The sequence below is a fragment of the Silene latifolia genome, chromosome 2, assembly GCF_048544455.1.
Source record: "Silene latifolia isolate original U9 population chromosome 2, ASM4854445v1, whole genome shotgun sequence".
Lineage (NCBI taxonomy): Eukaryota > Viridiplantae > Streptophyta > Magnoliopsida > Caryophyllales > Caryophyllaceae > Silene > Silene latifolia.
In genome coordinates this window covers 136,041,983-136,062,767 of record NC_133527.1, presented here as the reverse complement: position 1 = coordinate 136,062,767, position 20,785 = coordinate 136,041,983, and the positions used below count along the sequence as shown (strand labels likewise).

The window sequence follows — 20,785 nt, the reverse complement described above, 5'->3', positions numbered from 1 at the left end:
TTGAAGATCATGTGAAGGACCTAGAAGTAGCCTTCAAAATCCTGAAAGAATTCAAAATGAAACTCAATCCCTCCAAATGCCACTTTGGAGTGTCATCAGGCAAATTCTTAGGGTACATGGTGACAAAAAGAGGGATTGGAGCCAACCCAAAACAAATAAAGGTCATCCTGGAGTTATAATCTCCCAAGTCAGTCAAAGATATCCAGAGATTTACAGGAAGAGTTGCAGCCCTGAATAGATTCATATCTAGGTCATCTGAAAGATACAAATCATTATATGACCTCCTCAGGAAGAACAAGTCGTTCAAATGGATGCCTGAACATGAAACAGCCTTCCAAGAACTGAAGACTTACCTGACCACTCCACCACTACTGGCCAAACCTAACAAAGGAGAACCCCTAACGGTCTACCTGTCAGTCACTGAGACGACAATAAGTGGAGTCCTAACCAAGGGGATTGAAGGCCAATAATATCCCGTCTACTATGTAAGTACAAGTCTCCTGGATGCAGAAACGAGGTGTGGACTACTTGAAAAATATATACTTGCATTATTGTATCCTGCACAAAACTCAGACCTTACTTTGAGAGTCACCCAATAATAGTCAGGACCAATCTGCCTATCAAATCTGTCCTCAGAAAACCTGAACTTTCAGACAGAATGTCAAAGTGGTCAGTACAACTTAGTACTTATGACATAAACTTTGAACCCAGGACAGGAATTAAATCCCAGGCTTTAGCAGACTTTGTGGCTAATTTCAGTCCCAACCTAGAACCAGATCTCATAAAAGAGGTCAATCGACTAAACACCCAAAAATAACGCCAGGAATGGACCTTAAATGTAGATGGAGCAACCAATATGAGAGGAACTGGCCTAAGACTAGTACTAAAATCACCACAAGGGGATTTAATAGCTCAAGCTGTCAGTTGTGAATTTAAAGCAATAAATAATGAAGCTGAAAGTGAAACCCTGATAGCTGGACTTAAGGTATGTATAGATCTTGGCGTGCAAAATCTCAAGGTAAAAACTGACTCACTTTTAATTTTCAATCAAGTCAAAGGAACCTACGCTGCAAAGGATTCAAAAATGATTCTTTATTTAGACTATATCAAAAACCTTTACAAAAAGTTTAGTTCATTTGATATTTATCAAATACCAAGAGACTTAAACACCCAGGCTGATGCCCTAGCCAGCCTGGGATCAAATTTCAACCCTGCTATATTTGATAAGATACCCATTGTTCAGCTGCTCGAACCAACCATTACAAAGCATGGCCAAACTTGTCCCATCATTGAGGACACAAACTTCTGGACCAAACCATATTATGATTGGTTCTTACAGAGGATCTTACCCAAAGACAGGTATGAAGCAAGGGCCCTTAGAATCAAAGCTTCCACCTACACCATTATAAATAACACATTGTTTAAAAAGTCTCGGGCTGGGTCCTACTTGCGATGCCTGGAACCACATGAGGCCAAACAAGTTATTGAGGACATACATGATGGATACTATGGAAACCACAAAGGAGGGAGAAGCCTGACAAGCAAAGTTCTAAGGATAGGCTACTTCTGGCCAACCTTAAGGGTTGACTGCCTAGCTTACAGCTCAAAGTGTGAAGCTTGTTAACTTCATTCCATGTTCATTCATCAACCATCTGAGCTACTACATTCCGTTTCAGCCCCCTGGTCATTCATGAAGTGGAAAATGGATATTGTAGGCAAGCTACCCCAAACCCCAAGACAAAAAGCCTATATGCTAGCCATGACTGATTACTTTTCAAAATGGATAGAGGATGACTCATACATGCCAGTCAAGGAGAAGGATGTCATATCATTCATCAAGAGAAACATCATATGTAGATATGGCATCCCCTCAAAAATAGTTTGTGACAATGGCACTCAATTTGTGGGAAAAAGAACAATGACCTTCTGTGCACAATATTAATCAGGTGACCTCTACACCAGGCTATCCAAAAGCCAACGGCCAGGCTAAATCCAGCAACAAAGTGGTAATTAGCTGCCTGGAGAAAAAGCTAAAGAAAAGAAAAGGCAGATGGCCTGAAGAACTCCCTCTAGTCCTCTGGGCTGACAGAACTACACCTAAAACATCAACAGACCAGACACCTTACTCCATGGTCTATGGCTGTGAAGCAGTAATTCCAGCAGAAATCCATGTACCAACTACCAGTTGCAACCTGAATACCGTGGAGGAGAACCAGCCGCTGATGCAAGACAGTTTGACCTTAGCTAAGGAGCTGAGCGATGCAGCCAAGATCAGAATAGCCTCCTACCAACAAACGGTAACTAGAAGCTATAATAAAAATGTTAACATCAGAGTATTCAGGGAAGGGGACCTAGTCCTACGAAACGTCTTCCTAAATACAAAGGACAAGAATGCCGGCAAACTTGACCTTGCATAGGAAGGACCTTACCTGATTGACTCAATAGTAGGGCAGGGAGCTAATAGTTTACAGACCCTGGACGGAGAAATGATCCCTAGATCCTGAAATATCTCCCACTTAAAACTCTTTCATGTATAACCCATTTATTTTCTGCTTGAACCAGGTAAGACTATCAACCCTATCTCTTACCTGACATGATTCTATGTGTAACTCTCCTGAATAAAATGATCCATGTTCTTTCTATGTGATTTCCTGCTAGTTGTAATTTTCTGTCATAGTTACAATTTTTACCATATGTCTCAAATTACCATGTTGAATCCTGAAAACTTATTTTACGCTTTTACCTGCAACTATCTAGATCATTATACTTGCATGCTTAAACAAATATTCAGGATTGAGGGTTACTCCACCCAACCTGAATAGCATCCCATAAATGCTTCACAAACCTTGTCAAAACCCAAACATTTTTGCCACATCTAAAAAACACATAAAAACTGAGCTCGGTATGAAAGACAGGTATGATGGTTAAATAAATCCGGACTACTTGTCTTAAGCCCTCCTGACAGGTTGAAGGCTATAAGCCCTCCTGACAGGCAACTACCCCTCCTACACAAAAAGCCCTCCTGACATGTTGAGGGCCACAAGTCCCTGAATGGACTGAGGGCCATAAGCCCTCCTAACAGGCATTATCCTAACAAGAGAATACTTCAAATTGCATTATCTTACCAGGTATTATCTAAACACACTAAGTACACAGTGGATATCAAAGAGCAACTTCAACTGCATTTTTTACTAAGGAAAGAGCAAGAACAAAGTTTTTCCAGGGAACATCCCCACCTGGATGGGACAAATATCAACTAGAATGAAATTCAAAGTTTGTCCAGGGAACATCCCCCCCTGGATAGATAAAAAAAAGTTATCCTAAACAAAACTATCAACCTGCCTTGGAGGCAGTAGCAGAACTTATACCTTCATCAGCTGCCTCTTTCTCTTCATCATCCTCATCCTCGTCAGCCTCACCACTCTTATCTTTAGTCGGAGGAGAATCAACCTCATCATCAGCATGCAGCTTGCAAAAGTCAGGATAGGTTGCATTAAGGTCAGCCATTTCTTACTCCGGGTTCCAGTATGGCCTGACTTCCTCAGGCTCATTCATAGCATCAACATGACCCTTGCAAAAGAAATACAAGGTAGCATCCTTATACCTGCTATGCACCGTATCCCTTTCAACAGCCAGCTCTTCATTTGCCTTCAAGAGATCCTACATAGCCTACTTCTCAGCCTTCAACTTATCCTGGACAGTAGCAAGTTTAGCTTGGATGGATTTTACAGCATTCTGGGCAGATTCCAGCTTGGATGTTTCAACAACCAATCTTGCCTTGTCTGCCTCACTCTCTTTCTTCAAACAATCATTCTCCCCTTTGAACACTTCCAAGTCAATCTTCAAAGAATCAGCATCCTTCTTCAGGCACTGCACCTCCCAGACCAAGGTATCATTCTTGGTGTTTGAAGATTTCAGTTCACATGCACCCCTTAGCATATCATTTACATTCTACAAGGAAGTCACAAATCAGGCAAGACCAGGGCAGAAAACAAATGAGAAAAAATAAAACTAAGCGAAAAGAATTATACCTCCTGCAGCATAGTAACCAAATTAGTAGTACAGTCCCTGGAACGGTACATAGCAGCTACTGCCTGAGCAGATATTTCCTCAGCCCGATACTTGTAGTAAGGATCAACAACCAAGAAGGAGTGAGCCTGGATCTGTTCCGTGGCAAACTGTACATCAGCAAGCCTAGCCTTGAACTCTCTGACCCCGCTCACACCTTCACCAACAACACCAACTCCTTCAGAGTCCTCATCCTGCCTCTTTCTCTCGCTAGCCTGTCGAGACTCATCAATATCAACCACAACCTGCGGAGGAGACACCAATTGAGCCTGGTGAGTAGGAACCAGGATTTGAAGCATACATCACTCCCTGTAGCCTCACTACTCTGGGACTTCTCCCCTGTAATCTGGGAAACTCCTGCCTTTACCACAGACATGCCAAAGCTAGCAATCCTCGCAGAAGCCCTGGTAGCTACACGATGAAATCCTATATCAACAATACTAACATATGCCCAGACATGAAATTGACACAGGGAAAACAAAATTTACTTCCCGATGTTGAGGCCCCTGAAGCCTTAGCACTTTTAACAGCCTTAGAAGTACTCAGCTTAGCCTTCTTGAAGCGAGGCTGGGGCTCTTGACCAAGACAAGCAGGCCATGTCCTTTCCTCCTCTAACAGGGTCATAAAGGCTGCTACACGGTCAGCCGACCCCTCAGCATCGGGATCACAAGCCCAGTCAACCACTATGGTACAACACAAGTAAATTTACATTAAAATTTGATGTACATATTATTATAATTTGAATTGTACGCACGAAAGAGAACTTACCACCCTTCACAGCTGGGTAACTGAGATAATCCAGGTCAGGGGCGACAGAATCTGCCTTGATAAACATATTATCACCGAAACATGGATTTCACCGTCATGGTATGAGGAACCAAGGGTGAAAAATGTTTTATGGTTAAAAACAAATAAAATAAAAAAAGGTTTGAAAATATTTAAAATGGTAAAAACCGATTACAAATATGAAAACGGATAAAAGGGGAAAGACGAGAACAAATACGGTTGAGTTCTGACCTGGGCACCCTATTGAGGCGCGAGCCTATGTGCACAATAAGGGGCTTCTGCCTCAGGCTAAAACTCAGTTTTGACTCGTTTATCCCATGTTTTGGATCGTGTTATGCATGTTTTAGCATGTTATAGTCATAAAACAAATGAAGACATGATAAAAGAAGGATTTTTACATCCTCATACTTACATGTTTGGTTATGGCGAGAAACCGACGTAAGTGTAACAACTCGTTTGGTCGGAAAAGACTCGGTTTAAAACCGTTTTGGTAAGTAAAAAGAGTGTTTTATTAAGATTAGTGACGGTGTAGTGGTCGAAGTGGTCGGTCAAGTGATTTAATGCACGATGACGGTACCAAACAATGTGTAAGGCTTGTATTTACGATCGGTAGGTCGTAAATACGCGTCGGATTGTGACTTAAGAAGTCGAGTCGAGAATTTTAAGGGAGAAAAGAGGGGGCGGACACTCGCGTAAGTTCTCAAATGGGGACATTTGAGGGGTATTTATAGGAAAATGAGTGGTTGTGTGAGTTTTGAGCGACCTGGCCACCTGGGCTGCTCAAAGAGGCGCGAGCCACGTCGCGGGTCTTCGAGTTGTCTTGTCGCTTTCACACAAGTGCAATCATGATTTTTTCTATCCTAGGATTTGTAGTCACATGTTTGGTACTTGACCATTCATGAATCCGGGAAATCTTAGTATATAAGGCTTTGAATGTTTTGTTTTTGGTGGTTGACTCGGTTTGACTCGTTGTTGGAGTGGGATTTGAATTTTTGAGTCGGTTTTTGGTCCGGTGTCGGTTTTGACTCTAGTTAGTGTCATTGAGACCCCGTCGTTGTGCATTAAACACTCCAGATACTTTTGAAAAGTTTTCAAATGTTTTATTTTCGAAATCGTTTTAAGTTTTCCGACGTAAAGTTGTACACAAACTGTCGATCAAACGCCGCGATTCCAAAGCATGTTATAGTCTGATAATCATCGGGTGTTTGTTGGAGTCTCAGCAGATATTGGGAATCTACAGTAGCTCTGTAAAGTCCCATCAGACCTGTACTTATGTCGAAAAAGCCATACGCACCATATGACAGGAGCATTGTTAGGACGCGGGACCAATTCCCATGTGTTATTATCAATTAAAGCACGATATTCGTCGGTCATGGCGGCATGCCAATTAGGGTCCTGTAGTGCAATTTTAGGGGATTTAGGAAGTGGGAAGATGGCAAGGGACGTCGTGGCCACTAGGTCGATGGGAACGCGAGGTTTGAATATGTCGTGCATAGCGCGGGTATTCATGGGGTGCTCACGGGTGGGTGGAGGTGGTGAGTAAAGGAAAAGTAGATCTATATACTTACATATTCATATATGTTTTAATTTAATTTGTTATAAAATTAGTGATTGATCTTATGCATGCAAACATTAAAACAAAATAAGGAAGAAACATTGTTCTTACATTGTGATTTCCGGTTTAATGGGCACAAGAGAGATCACCTTTCTCTCTTGTTCTTGAGCTTTCCCTTTTGGATGAACTAAGACCCAAGTGTAGGATCTCTCTCAAGGATTTATACCCAAAGCTTACTCTTAATTAAAATTAATATTATAGTTACTAGTACAATATTAATCTTGTAGAAAAATGACCCAAAAATATTATAAAACACTTAATATTTTCGGTTTTGGGAGAGAAGAAGAAGAGAGCTTTTTGTCTCTCTAGAATTCTTATTTTTGGATGAGTAAAGAATGAATGATACACTACAACATTTTAGTGTGTTATTAGGTAAAATAAGATGAAAAACCATAATGGTTTTTCCATCTCAAAAACCGGGTAGGAGGGAAGAGGAGGGAAGAAAGGAGACCCAATGCATGCTCTTGTTTGCCTTCACAATGCAAACTAGGGTTGCATGGCTAGGCTATCATGCAAATGATTGTGTTTTCCACTAATTTAAACAACACAATATTTAGCCTAAACCCCTCTAAATTTCGGTACATTAGATAATATGGATTCCATATTATTTTTGTCAATTTGTCAATATGTCACATGTCATGTGTAACATAAATTTGCTATGTATTTTTAACATGTTAAAAATCAACGTATTAATAAAAATACGTCATATACAAAAATCAACTTAGTAATTCATAATTACTTGTACCAAAATACTTCTCCAATTATAAATCAGAATAAATTGTATTTATAATAATTCATTCAATTTAATTGTTTCCTTAAACAATAATTTCATCTGATTAATGATACAATTCAATTACTCAGACCGTATCTCATTTAATCAAATTTCAATGTGATACGTAAATTTTACTTCCAAAATCGTCCGTCAATTTTCAAGTAATTTAATTAACTCGTAACGTTATACGATTAATTAAATGATCAATTAAGAGTGTTGCCCTATAGGTATGACCTAGGGAGTCAACTGATCACCACCGTCGCACGACAGTAATGTCAAACTCTAGTCAGCCAATCATTACCGATATATGTTGACCAGTTGACAGTAAAAATTACTTCCCAATTGTATTCTTTATAATGAGATTTAAACATGTGATCATCATGATCAACAGTCGTGATCGCATTATTGTCGGAGGACACATATTCCAACAATCTCCCACTTGTCCTCGACAAGTGTGCGTCACCAATTCTCTTGTCCTATTACTATCTCCCACTCAATGCAAGGTGTCTTTCAGGTCGTACTTGCAAGTGATCATATCGAGAGTGGTTTCCTCGATCTGGAGAATAACTGATTGACCGGATTTATCTATCATAGATACCTTCCGAGCGTGGCCACGCATTTCCAGTTCATTACTCCTCGAGTGGCCCTGAGATATTGTTATAACCCTGACTAGGGGTGGACAATTCCTATCGCACTCATTCCCTTCGACTAGCCACAGCCATCATGACCCAAAATATGCCCATTTGACCCCATTTACGAAGGTCGTAGTAACACAAATCAAAGTTAATCTGAAACTGTGCCATCTTAGGCGAATAGTCTTTAGTCAAAAGAATCGACTCATTCGAATACTATAGTAGCTCTCGCCACGACCAGGCTATATAAATTTGCCAGAACTCTATAAGCGGTCATTAGGCCCTACAAAATGTTCCTAACAGTCTGCCTATGTGATCGACTAGTCATCACACATGACTCTATGGCATTTGAACTTGCCATCAATCGCATCACACTCTAGTCACTTCGAGACGTCACCTCATGTAAGTAACTATGGGTAAATACAATGTTAATCCATGTTCACTTTAACGGGGTTCAATTGTCTCCACAACCCGTTTGGATATAACAATGTACAAGGTGAGTTAATAATAACTCAAACGAAAAATGTCGACATCACACTCGGGTAGTCAATATCATATTACAACCTTGTGATGTATATTGTAAGTGTAAACACTTATTGATTGCAATAGAAGTTTAACATGCCATGTGTCCATGTGTTCAAACTTCTTACACTTGCATTTTCCTTTACATTCATGTTCTCTCTCATAGCATGAACCTTACCAAGTACACATCAAGGTTCCCGACCTCGGTTTGGCTCTTTAACTTGAAATAACTTCCTTATCGATTATCACATAACGAACGAATTTGTGGTGAATGATATAACTTGTACTGATCAAGTACCCCATCCACACATAATGCACTAGGTACATGTTTTGTAGAGTCTTGCAACAATTTGCCAAGACGATTGGTCTAGCACTTCTCGCAAGTTCTAGCATATTAGGAAGGATTAGTTTTGAATAACTTCTTATTCAACTAAGTATCATTCCAATAACCTCTTAATTCTCCTTTTGATTTGAAAAGTTTAGGATTTTCATAAATCTTTACGTGTGTTCGAACTTTCTATAATATGTGCAACCTCTTAACACATAATAGATTATTCCGTCAAACACTGAAATCGCTCATCGGATTCTACTCAAGAATTCATGACGTTTCTATTATGGCTTACCAATGAATCATCATGCTCTTATGCATATGATTCACTATTGGACATGTGCATGATTATTCTAATGGCGGAAACATTAGTTACTAATAATCATGAGATCAACCATTCATAGGTTCAATGAACGACCATGACTGCTAATGGCAATTCCATTTTCATCTACATGAATAACCTATGTGAATGTTGATACGATGTGTATCTCCCAATACTAATCCAACATCCCTTAATGTAATTGGATTCATCATAGTCCATTTTCATCCAGAATTGAAAACTCAAAACTTCCTCTATGAAGGAAGGTATTAGCTCGTCATTCTTCAATGAGTGGTGAGTTGTAAACACTAAGAGGATGATAGCTCCCACTAAATTCCATGTCTTCACATGATAATTTCTAATGCTCCCACTTAATTCCACATGTTTCGAAATTGATAACTCAATTGAACACATTTCAAAATTTGGAATGTATGTTGCTTTGCAAAGTTATTAAGATGAAACCATATATGTTCCCATCATATCCTTTCAAAATTCCTATTTCGAAGAGGTCTCATTTTAACCTTATGGAAAGAGATTTTAAATCTCGAACACATTCATGTCATAATGATGTGTGGCAATGTCATTTATTAAATATAAGTAATATCTAACACACATCCTTCAAAATACCCTTTTAGAAGGAGGTTTAACCAATTCATTTTCATAATGAGGTTAAGTAATGACATCTGCGTGGTTTAAAACTTTGGCTATTGAAGATATCGGTATATCAATTCTTGCAACCTCTAGTCATAAATATCGCTTATTACTAGGATGTTACATTGATTCATTTAGGCTCTTAAGTAAATCTCAAGGTTGAAACTATTGGTCAAAATTTATCATAAACTAGTCAAAAACCTTGTTAAGACTTTACATTAGTCATTTTCTTCCAAAACTTTCTTTTGGTGTCCTCACGTAGTTATCTTAAGAACATACTCTTATGATTACTTTACGTGGTCTCTTTTAGTCATATAGAACTTACTTGAGACCATAGATCTCATCTATTTGGTATACTATGTGAATAGATATACCCTTCATTCAAATCATTCTACCTTGCGTAGATCTCATTTACACAAGTACACAAATTTATTTTGTCTCGTGTGTTGTGTCCTCATTTTTCTCCCACTCTATCTTTAGAATAAATACACTATAGATTCAAAGATAGCATATGAGACACAAATAATGATTTGAAGTATAAGGAGAACTACCTCATAGGTTGACTAATAGTTTTAGATTTCATATGTGTACTTGGTGATTGACATACCTTTAAGAGACTTCATAGACTCAAGGTTACTTTGTAAATGATCATACACAAGCCTTAAGCATGTGGACATATAATGAAACCCGTCATTATATTTGTCTATTAGATCACTTTAAGTTATATGTTTCTAAGAACAAGCATTTAAACATGAATTTTAGAATAAAAGGATAAAATGATAAAACGGGTGACTTGGGTTGCAAACCAAGTCACCATTATCCAAAATACAACCCATTATCCAAAATACCTTTCCATGTCGAACACGGAAACTTAAGGTTCTAAAATCCAAAACATAATTTAAAATAAGACAATGAAAAGCAAAGCTCCATGAAAGTTATCCCTAGCTTCTTGATGGTTTCTCATGCTTGTTTTTCCTTTCCCTTGTCTTTGCTTGGTGGAGGCCCTATTTTCAATAAAAGGGAGATACATTATCACAACTTTGCATCATAATACCATAGTTGAATTAGAAACATAAAAGAAGGATAGTCATTTACCTACTGGAGTAATCTTTCCAGCCTTAATATCACCAAGGTATTTGGAACAATTTCTTTTCCAATGTCCCATACCATTACAATAATGGCATTTATCAAGAGGACCCTTCTTGATTTTTGAAGTGCTAGCTTCACAAGTCTTAGCTTTGGTGAATGTGGGAGTTTGCTTCTTACCCTTCCTCCCGTTCTTCTTGAACTTCTCCTTACTCTTAGTGCTTATGTTAAGCACATCCTTGGGTGGGTTCACATTTAACCCCATGTCCCTTTCGGCTTGCACAAGTAACTTGTGCAATTCTTCAAGAGACACATCCTTGTCTTGCATGTTAAAATTCACCCGGAATTGAACATACGCTTTCACTTTGGACAAGGAGTGTAGAATCCTATCTACAATGAGGTCTCTGGGGATTTCAACCTTTTGAATCTTCAAGGTCTCGACAAGCTCCATGAGTTTGAGCACATGAGGACTAACCTTTTGGCCCTCTTTGAAGTCGAGATCAAAGAATGCCGCGGCCGCCTCATATTGGACGATCCGCGGAGTTTGTGAAAACATTGTCACAAGCTTGGAGTAAATCTCATTAGCATTGCCCATTTTAAAGGCTCTCCTTTGGAGGTCCGCCTCCATCACAAATATCAAGACATTTTTCATTGCGGCGGACTCCTTTTAGTAAGCCTCATATGCTTCCCTAGTGGCGGCGGTCGACCTAGTAGTAGGTTCGGGTGGAGAGGCCTCGGTAAGGTAACGAAGCTTGTCGTCACCTTGGGCGGCCAATTTGAGTTGGGCATCCCAATCGGAGAAATTTGACCCATTCTTTTCAAGTTTACATCGATCCATGAAGGATCGGAGCCAAGAAGTATTAGCGAGAGGCGTGGCGTTTGGTGTTGGTGTTGCCATTTGTTATGAGAATAAGAAGTGGTCTACAAAACAAAATATAAGGAGTAAAACAAATGTCGTTTTAATAATAATACTCGTAAAATGTATGATTTAAACAAGTTTTATGCATTTTTCTAGTGACCTCTACCCAACTAGATAAATGATTCCAAGACCCAAATTCATATCAACTTAGGCACGGGGTAGCCGATGAAACCTTTATCAATATAACTCGGTGGATTAACCTTTTAATCGATTCTACTTTTAGAATTCTTGGTCGATAAAATTACTCTAATGTTTATCTATAGCCCAAAACACATCAACAAGGGCACGGGGTAGCCGATGAAACCCTTATCAATAATTTTTGTTGAGTTCAATCCAAATTTCGAATAAATGTGTCCATTATCCAAACCCACATTAACTTAGGCACGGGGTAGCCGATGAAACCCTTATCAATATGAATTCGGTGGATAGACATTTATCACCCACTTCCCCTACGTAACAAGGTTTGTACCCCGGGGTAGCCGAGTGCACTCCCTCGCGAAATAGGTTTTCATGGTTTCTACTATTTGGTAAGGCTATGTCTCAATTGATTGTTTTAGCGAGAGGTCATGTCAATTCATTATCTATCACGTTTTAAGTGAACTAAAGTGGTGAACTACGATAATTTTAATTGACACGGTCGATTAACTCGATGAAAGAAGATGCATGTTTTAGTTATGACGATTTAGCGATGCATGCGACATAAAATAAAATGCAAGCATAAAATAAATAAATCCTAGTATGGTCTTTCCTAAAATAGAAAAACTATTTAACTATTACATATTCGGAAACCAACTCCATTGGTCCCTTGAACTTCGGTTGTGACACACATCTCGAGGTAACACCGTCTTTATGTATCGCCATTCTTGAAGAAATCCGTCTTTGGGAACTCCGGAATGAATAAAATTACATAATAAATTACATAATTTCCTATTATACATTTGTAACTAAAATAAAATAAATCTATTAAATTACAAAACGGTGATACGAGATCACAATAAAATTACAACCGAATCGATATTCCCATACATTTCGGGAAATACCAATTAAAATCTAAGGCCATACTAAGTAAAATTACATAATTCAAAAATAACATAAATTAAAATTATGACAATCATAAAGAAAAATGCAGCATTATAATATGTATGAACATGCCCAATTTTATGCTAAATCGCCTTTAATTAGCCAATATCGTATATTACTCGGTTTTTACGGATTTGCGTGATTTCAACATTTTATAATCATGAAATAATCAAACAACTGTATGAAAACTCAACATAGAATTATTTATAATCAATTGGAACAATGGTAGAGATAGAGAGAGAGAGAGAGAGAGAAAAAAAAAAAAAAAAAAACCTAGCATTCAACGAAAATACAGAAAAACACAAAAAACATGACAGCCGCCAAATCTTCATCGTTGCAATCAACAATTTCAAACAAAAACCAAAACAAAAATCAAAGCAATGGTAATAAATTTACTCTTCTTTCTACTACCGATTCTGAATATTTTCCTACTCTTACTCGTATTGTTGGACCGTCAAGCCAAGATAATCGTAAAGAGAAGAGTATGGGGTCAATTGTGGGTATTCCTCCTCTAAATTTAGAAACTTTAGTTGAAGATGTCGAAGAGGAGGAGGAGGAAGCTGAATTGGAGGAGACTACTGGTACTGATACTGTGGTGCAGACTGTTTCCAGGGAGGAACCAGTGAAGATGTTGCAGTTCACAGAAGCAGAGGTTAAAGTAGAACTGGAATTGGCGTAACTCTGTTTACTGTTTCATCCTCGGTGCTAATCCTCCTTGGGAGATTGTGGACGGTTTTATAAGGCGGCTTTGGGTTAACCATCAAGTAGATAAGATATCCTTTTTACCTAATGGTGTTTTCCTTGTTCGTTTTAAGAATCGTGCTGCAAGAGATGCAGTTCTCAGGCAGGGTCACTTTCTTTTTGATAATAAACCCCTTATCGTAAAACCTTGGTCTGCTGATGTTGAACTAGTCAAACATGACGTGAAAACTGTTCCGGTGTGGGTAAAGCTTCACAATTTACCTTTGAAATTCTGGGGGAAAGGGATTTCTCGCATCTCAGGACTCATTGGTAAATTTATTAAGTGTGACCCTGCTACTGAGGACAAAACCAGGTTGGGGTATGCTAGAGTAATGATTGAAGTAGGTTTTGGTGACAATATTGTTGAAAAGGTTCAGTTTTTGGATGAGCATGGTAACTTACTGAGTATTGAGGTTGAATTTGAGTGGAAACCATTAGTGTGTAATGGATGCAAAGGAGTAGGGCATGCTGAGAATGAGTGCAGGAAAAGTAAAAAAGCCCCTCCTAAGGCAGTTCCACCACCTAAGAAAAATCCCACTCAAGTTTGGAGACTAAAGACTGTTGTTCAACCAGTTACTCAACTGAAGCCTGTCACTCAACTGAGTAAAGGAAAAGAGCCAATGGTAGAAACTGAAGATATGACTACTCTACCCATAGATATCCCTTTACAAACTCCTGTTGTGTGGCATAGGTGAGGCAAATACTCTATGGGATATACTCCTGCTCGACCAATCATGAGATTGACCAGGCAAGAGGTGACGGATGGAGCCTATACAGTGCATAAATTTGGTCAAGTTACGTTCATGGAAGCCTTGAACAATTCTTCTACACCCAAGGAAGGGATTGGGATAAGTGGTAGTGTTCCTCACCAATTGGTGGGGAATGTATAATCTCGGCTTCTGGAATGTTAGGGGTCTTAACAAACCTACCAAACAAAGATATGTCAAATGATTTATGCATAGTAATCAGGTTGGTTTGTTTGGACTCCTTGAGACTAAGGTGAAAGCCTTGTCTCAGAATAGTTTAAATAGCATTCTTATGGATGGTTGGAGCTTAACAACAAATAATAGTTGCCATAAGGGGGGAAGAGTGTGGGTCTTGTGGAATCCTGTTGTGTTTAATATTGACTTTTTTTACTACTCTCCTCAATGCATAAATATGAAAGTTACTGAATTAGCCACAAGTACTACCTTTTGTGTTTCAATGGTGTATGCCTTCAATGACTTAAATGGAAGGAAGAGTCTTTGGGACCAACTAGTTCAATTTTCGCCTTTGTCCATGAGCCTTGGTTGGTTTGTGGAGACTTCAATTGTGTTTTGTCTTATGCAGAGAGACTAGGGGGTACTACTTGTGATCAGGAGATTGATGATTTTCAGAACTGTTTAACTTGTTGTGGTCTGACTGATGCCCCAGCAATGGGCTCCTTTTTCACTTGGAACAATAAACAAGGAATAGAGTCAAGGAGATATAGCAAATTAGATAGGGCTCTTATTAATGCTGAATGGAGTCAGAGTATGCCTGATGTTTATGCTAACTTCCTTCCTGAAGGTATATTTGATCATACCCCTTGTATCATTAAAAGCAAGAGCCAGGGTCTGAGGTCTAGGAAGCCATTCAAGTATTTTAATATGTGGGGTAAAGCACCACAGTACTCCACTCATCTAGCTGAATGGTGGGAGTTTCAAACTCAGGGTACTAAAATGTATAAGTTAGTTAGCAAGCTTAAGAATCTCAAGCATCATTTCAGGAGATATAATAGAGAGCATTTTTCTGATATTGAAAATAGTACTGGGATTGCTTTAAAGAACCTTGAATACATCCAAATGCAAATTGCAAGTAATCCTGGGGATGTCTTCTGGATGGAAAAGGAGCAAGCTGCTAGCCTGGAATACAAAGAGCTTTTGGATGCTTCTAATCAGTTTTTAAGTCAAAAGGCTAAGACAGCTTGGGTTAAGGATGGGGACTGCAATTCTAAATATTTCCATGGGGTGATTAAAAGTAAATTTTTGAGAAATCAAGTCCTCTATATTAAAGACATGATGGGTGAGGAATGTGATGACCCTCAGAGTATCCAGGATGCTTTCCTACATTACTATAAGCATCTGTTGGGTATTGAAGTGAAAATTACTCCTGTCAACTCACTCATCATAAGGAAGGGTAATGTTTGCTCAGAGAATCATAGGGATATTTTATTGAAGCCTGTTACTAAGCTGGAAATCAAAGAAGCTATCTTTTCTATCCCTGAGCATAAGGCAGATGGCCCTGATGGGTTTTCCAGTGGTTTTTATAAAGATTCCTGGGGCATCATTGGAGATGAAGTTTGTGAGCTGTCTTGGATGTGTTTAGGTCGGGCAAAATTCTCAAGCAATTGAATTCAACTATTCTTACTCTTATACCTAAATGCACTGTTCCTACTCATGTCATCCAATTTCGGCCCATTGCATGTTGCAATGTCCTTTATAAGTGCATATCCAAGATCCTGTGCAATAGGCTTGCTGGAGTTTTGCCTGACTTAGTGAGTATGAATCAAGGTGGGTTCATTAAAGGCAGAAGCATTATTGAGAATATTCTGGTGTGTCAAGACCTTGTCAGGCTCTATAATAGACAAGCTTGCACTCCCAGATGTATGTTTAAGATGGATCTGATGAAAGCTTATGACTCAGTCAATTGGCAATATGTTAAGGAGATCCTGGATGCTTTTATGTTTCCCCCTCAGTTCAGTAATCTGGTTATGGAGTGTATTAGCAGTCCCACCTTCTCTATTGTAGTGAATGGTGAAGTTTTTGGGTTCTTCCCTGGTAAGAGAGGACTGAGGCAAGGAGATCCAATTTCTCCTCTTCTGTTCACTCTCTGTATGGAGTATTTAACCAGAATTCTGAGAGTTGCTACTGAGAAGATGAAGTTCTGCTACCATCCTTTATGCAAACAAATGAAGCTCACCCACCTCATGTTTGCAGACGACTTGTTGCTCTTTTGTAAAGGGGATGCTGCTTCTATCATGGTGTTGCTAAGAGCTTTTGCTTCCTTTTCTGCTGCTTCTGGTTTAAAGATGAATGCTCAGAAATCTAATGCCTACTTTAATGGGGTAGGAAATCAATTGAAGAGAGAAATTCTGAGTGTTTCTGGTTTTCAGGAAGGCACTCTTCCATTCAAATATTTAGGAGTGCCTATTACAGCAGGAAGATTAAAGAAGAGAGATTGTACTGTGCTTATTGATAAAATTGTTGAAAGAATAAGAAGTTTAGGAGCTAAGAAGCTTTCTTATGCAGGCAGGTTGGTCTTAGTCACTTCTGTTCTCTCTACCTTATATAATTACTGGGCAGCTATGTTCATTTTGCCAAAAGGGGTGTTGGATAGAGTTGATGCAATCTGCGGGGAACTTTCTATGGGAAGGAGTGAGAATACTCTAAAGCTCCTAGAATTGCTTGGACAAATGTGTGTGTGCCAAAGAAGGAAGGAGGGTTAGGCCTTAAGCAAAGTGTGATTTGGAATGCTTCTTTAGTAGGGAAGCTTGTATGGTGGATTGTTACTAAGCAAGATACACTTTGGGTCCAATGGATACATCATGTTTATTTAAAAGGGCAGTCTTTTCTCTCTTATTCCCCTCATTCTGATACTAGTTGGTATTGGAAGAAAATCTGCAAGGTAAAAGAGATGTTGATAGACTGTTTTGAGGATATTGTTTGGAAGATAAGGCCTAGGGGTTTCACGGTTAAAAGCTGTTACAATTGGTTAAGAAACAAGCATGAGGATGTCTGGTGGTGCAAGATCATTTGGAGTAATATGGGTGCCCCCAAGCACACCTTTGTTGCTTGGCTTATCACCAACAATGCCTTAATGCTTAAGAGTAGATTGTTTCAGCTGCACATTGCTCCTGATAATCTCTGTTGCATCTGTCAATTACAGGAAGAAAATCATGTGCATTTATTTCATCAATGTGTGTATAGTGCTCAGATTCTGCAAGGGGTAAGTCAGTGGCTTCATTCTGATCTTACTCAGTCTGATATTTTGATGAAAGTTACAAGAAGTAGATGGGGTAGACTCCGGAAGAGTATTTCTTGTCTTTCTTGTCTTTCATTCTTTGGTATGCGGTCCAGTTGCGGAGGAATCGGGCGGACTTCATCATTGCATAGTGTTGCCTGCTATCGTTATTGCTCAAGTTCAACAGGCTCTTAGAAGTCGTTATTGTCTTTATAAATCTTGTAATGTGTCGAGTAAGGATAGAGCTTGGTTGATTAGAGTGCAATTAGAGTCTAATTAGCACTATAGTGTCAACATGCTCCTATCCGAAAAAATTCACTTTGTAAAGCTTGTTCTTTTAATGAAAGCTTACCTTTTAGCAAAAAAAAACATTTTATAATCACAAAAATTACATAAATTCATATTTATGCATAAGTTAATTACCCCAACCTCTTAGGACTCAAAACTTAGTCTTCACTAATAATTTGACCATAATTAACTCATATTTATAAAATTGTTCATTAATGGACTAAAAATTACAAAAATAAGCTATAAACTTCAAATAAATCACAAAATTTCAAATAAATTTGAAATTTGAAATTTAAACTCATGAACATTCTGGAAAAAAATACCATGACACTCATAATGTTCAAAACCTTAGGTCAAAAATTTCGAAATTTTTCCGGAAAAACAATGTTGCGGTTTATCGGTTTTAACTAAAATAATCATAAAAACATGAGAAAAATTATATTCATTAATTTTTCAATTTTAGATCTGAAAAAGATAATAAAATGCAACATATAACATTTTTCCTTAGTCATAGATTATGTTTTATTAATTTTTCACTAATAATGTCACTATTTATGCTATTTTTCTTCAAAAATCCATAAATCATGCAAAAAGACTTCATTATAGCCCATTATTTTACACACATCTTGTAAAATTGCATGTGAAAACATACTAAATTTCTATGACCAGATTCGAAATATATCTCATATTAACCTATTTTTCACCTAAATCCGAATTTAATAATGAAAAATCCATTTTTCGAGCATAAAAAGTCCACAAATTATGAAAATTTACAGGTTATCTCAAAATAATATATGTGACAACATATCCAAAAATCACTGGAAAATTCGAAGTATAGCTAATTTTAGACCGAAAATGACATTTTTAATCATAAAATCACATTTAAATGCCATTATTGTATAATATGAACAATAAAAATCCGTAAATTTAACCAAAATATCCTAAAACATTTTGGGACCAGAAATTTTAACATGCATGAATTAATTTCGTGATATATCATAATAACACAAATTTTACAAGTTTTATATGTTAATCTTTATAACTCGGAAAAACTTTTAACCGATTTGCATGCAAACAACCATGGCTCTTGATACCGATTGAAGGAAAAGTAGATCTATATACTTACATATTTATATATGTTTTAATTTAATTTGTTATAAAATTAATGATTGATCTTATGCATGCAAACATTAAAACAAAATAAGGAAGAAACATTGTTCTTACATTGTGATTTTCGGTTTAATGGACACAAGAGAGATCACCTTTCTCTCTTGTTCTTGAGCTTTCCCTTTTGGATGAACTAAGGCCCAAGTGTAGGATCTCTCCAAGGATTTATACCCAAAGCTTACTCTTAATTAAAATTAATATTATAGTTACTAGTACAATATTAATCTTGTAGAAAAATGACCCAAAAATATTATAAAACACTTAATATTTTCGATTTTGGGAGAGAAGAAGAAGAGAGCTTTTTGTCTCTCTAGAATTCTTATTTTTGGATGAGTAAAGAATGAATGATACACTAAAACATTTTAGTGTGTTATTAGGTAAAATAAGATGAAAAACCATAATGGTTTTTCCATCTCAAAAACCGGGTAGGAGGGAAGAGGAGGGAAGAAAGGAGACCCAATGCATGCTCTTGTTTGCCTTCACAATGCAAACTAGGGTTGCATGGCTAGGCTATCATGCAAATGATTGTGTTTTCCACTAATTTAAACAACACAATATTTAGCCTAAACCCCTCTAAATTTCGGTACATTAGATAATATGGATTCCATATTATTTTTGTCAATTTGTCAATATGTCACATGTCATATGTAACATAAATTTGTTATGTATTTTTAACATGTTAAAAATCAACGTATTAATAAAAATACGTCATATACAAAAAACAACTAAGTAATTCATAATTACTTGTACCAAAATATTTCTCCAATTATAAATCACAATAAATAGTATTTATAATAATTCATTCAATTTAATTGTTTCCTTAAACAATAATTTCATCTGAGTAATGATACAATTCAATTACTCAGACCGTATCTCATTTAATCAAATTTCAATGTGATACGTAAATTTTACTTCCAAAATCGTCCGTCAATTTTCAAGTAATTTAATTAACTCGTAACGTTATACGATTAATTAAATGATCAATTAAGAGTGTTGCCCTATAGGTATGACCTAGGGGTCAATCGATCACCACCGTCGCACGACAAGTAATGTCAAACTCTAGTCACCAATCATTACCGATATATGTTGACCGATTGTGATAGAAAATTACTTCTCAATTGTATTCTTTATAATGAGATTTAAACATGTGATCATCATGATCAACAGTCGTGATCGCATTATTGTCGGAGGACACATATTCCAACAGTGAGGGGGCAGAGGCTGGGGAGGAGGGCTGGGTATGGGTGGAGGGAGGGGGCTGGTGAGGGGAGTGCGTAGTAGGTGTGGCAGGGGAGTCACGTGGGGAGGCAGGGGAGTTTGGGTTGGGGAATGGTGAAATAGGGGTGGCAGGGGTACGAGGGGTGGGAGGTTGAGGGTTATTTTGGGTAGTGGGTGGCTGGGTTAGGGCGTCTATGATGGCAGGGGGAAGGGAGGTGGTGGATAGGTCAAGGGTGGTGGTGGAGGGGTTAGGTGATGGTGACTTAGCAAATGGGAAGACGGATTCATCGAAAGTGACATGACGCGAGATAATAAGCTTACCACTAGCCAAATCATAACATCTGTAGCCACGGAACTCTTGTGGGTAGCCTATAAATACACATTCGGTGGAACGGGGTGCGAGTTTGTGAGGACGCTTGGAGGACAAATTTGGGTAGCACGCACACCCAAAGACACGGAGGTGAGAGTAAGACGGATTTTTATGAAAAAGAGAGGAAGTTGGTGAGCGGAAGTTGAGGATTTTTGTGGGTAAAATGTTATATAAATGAACAGCCGTGTGCAAGGCATCAACCCAAAATTCCGGTGGTGTAGAAGAGTGGTGGAGTAAGGCGA

The 20,785-nt window shown here is 38.1% G+C and overlaps 1 protein-coding gene across 1 annotated transcript; it reads left to right on the top strand.

Annotated features, from left to right (window-relative positions):
- The first annotated feature begins 856 nt into the window (after positions 1-856).
- LOC141641359 (uncharacterized) lies at positions 857-2,417 on the top strand. The gene is made up of 2 exons (XM_074450026.1): positions 857-985; positions 1,947-2,417. The coding sequence occupies exons 1-2, from the start codon at positions 857-859 to the stop codon at positions 2,415-2,417; spliced, it is 600 nt and encodes a 199-aa protein (XP_074306127.1).
- The last annotated feature ends 18,368 nt before the right edge of the window (positions 2,418-20,785 follow it).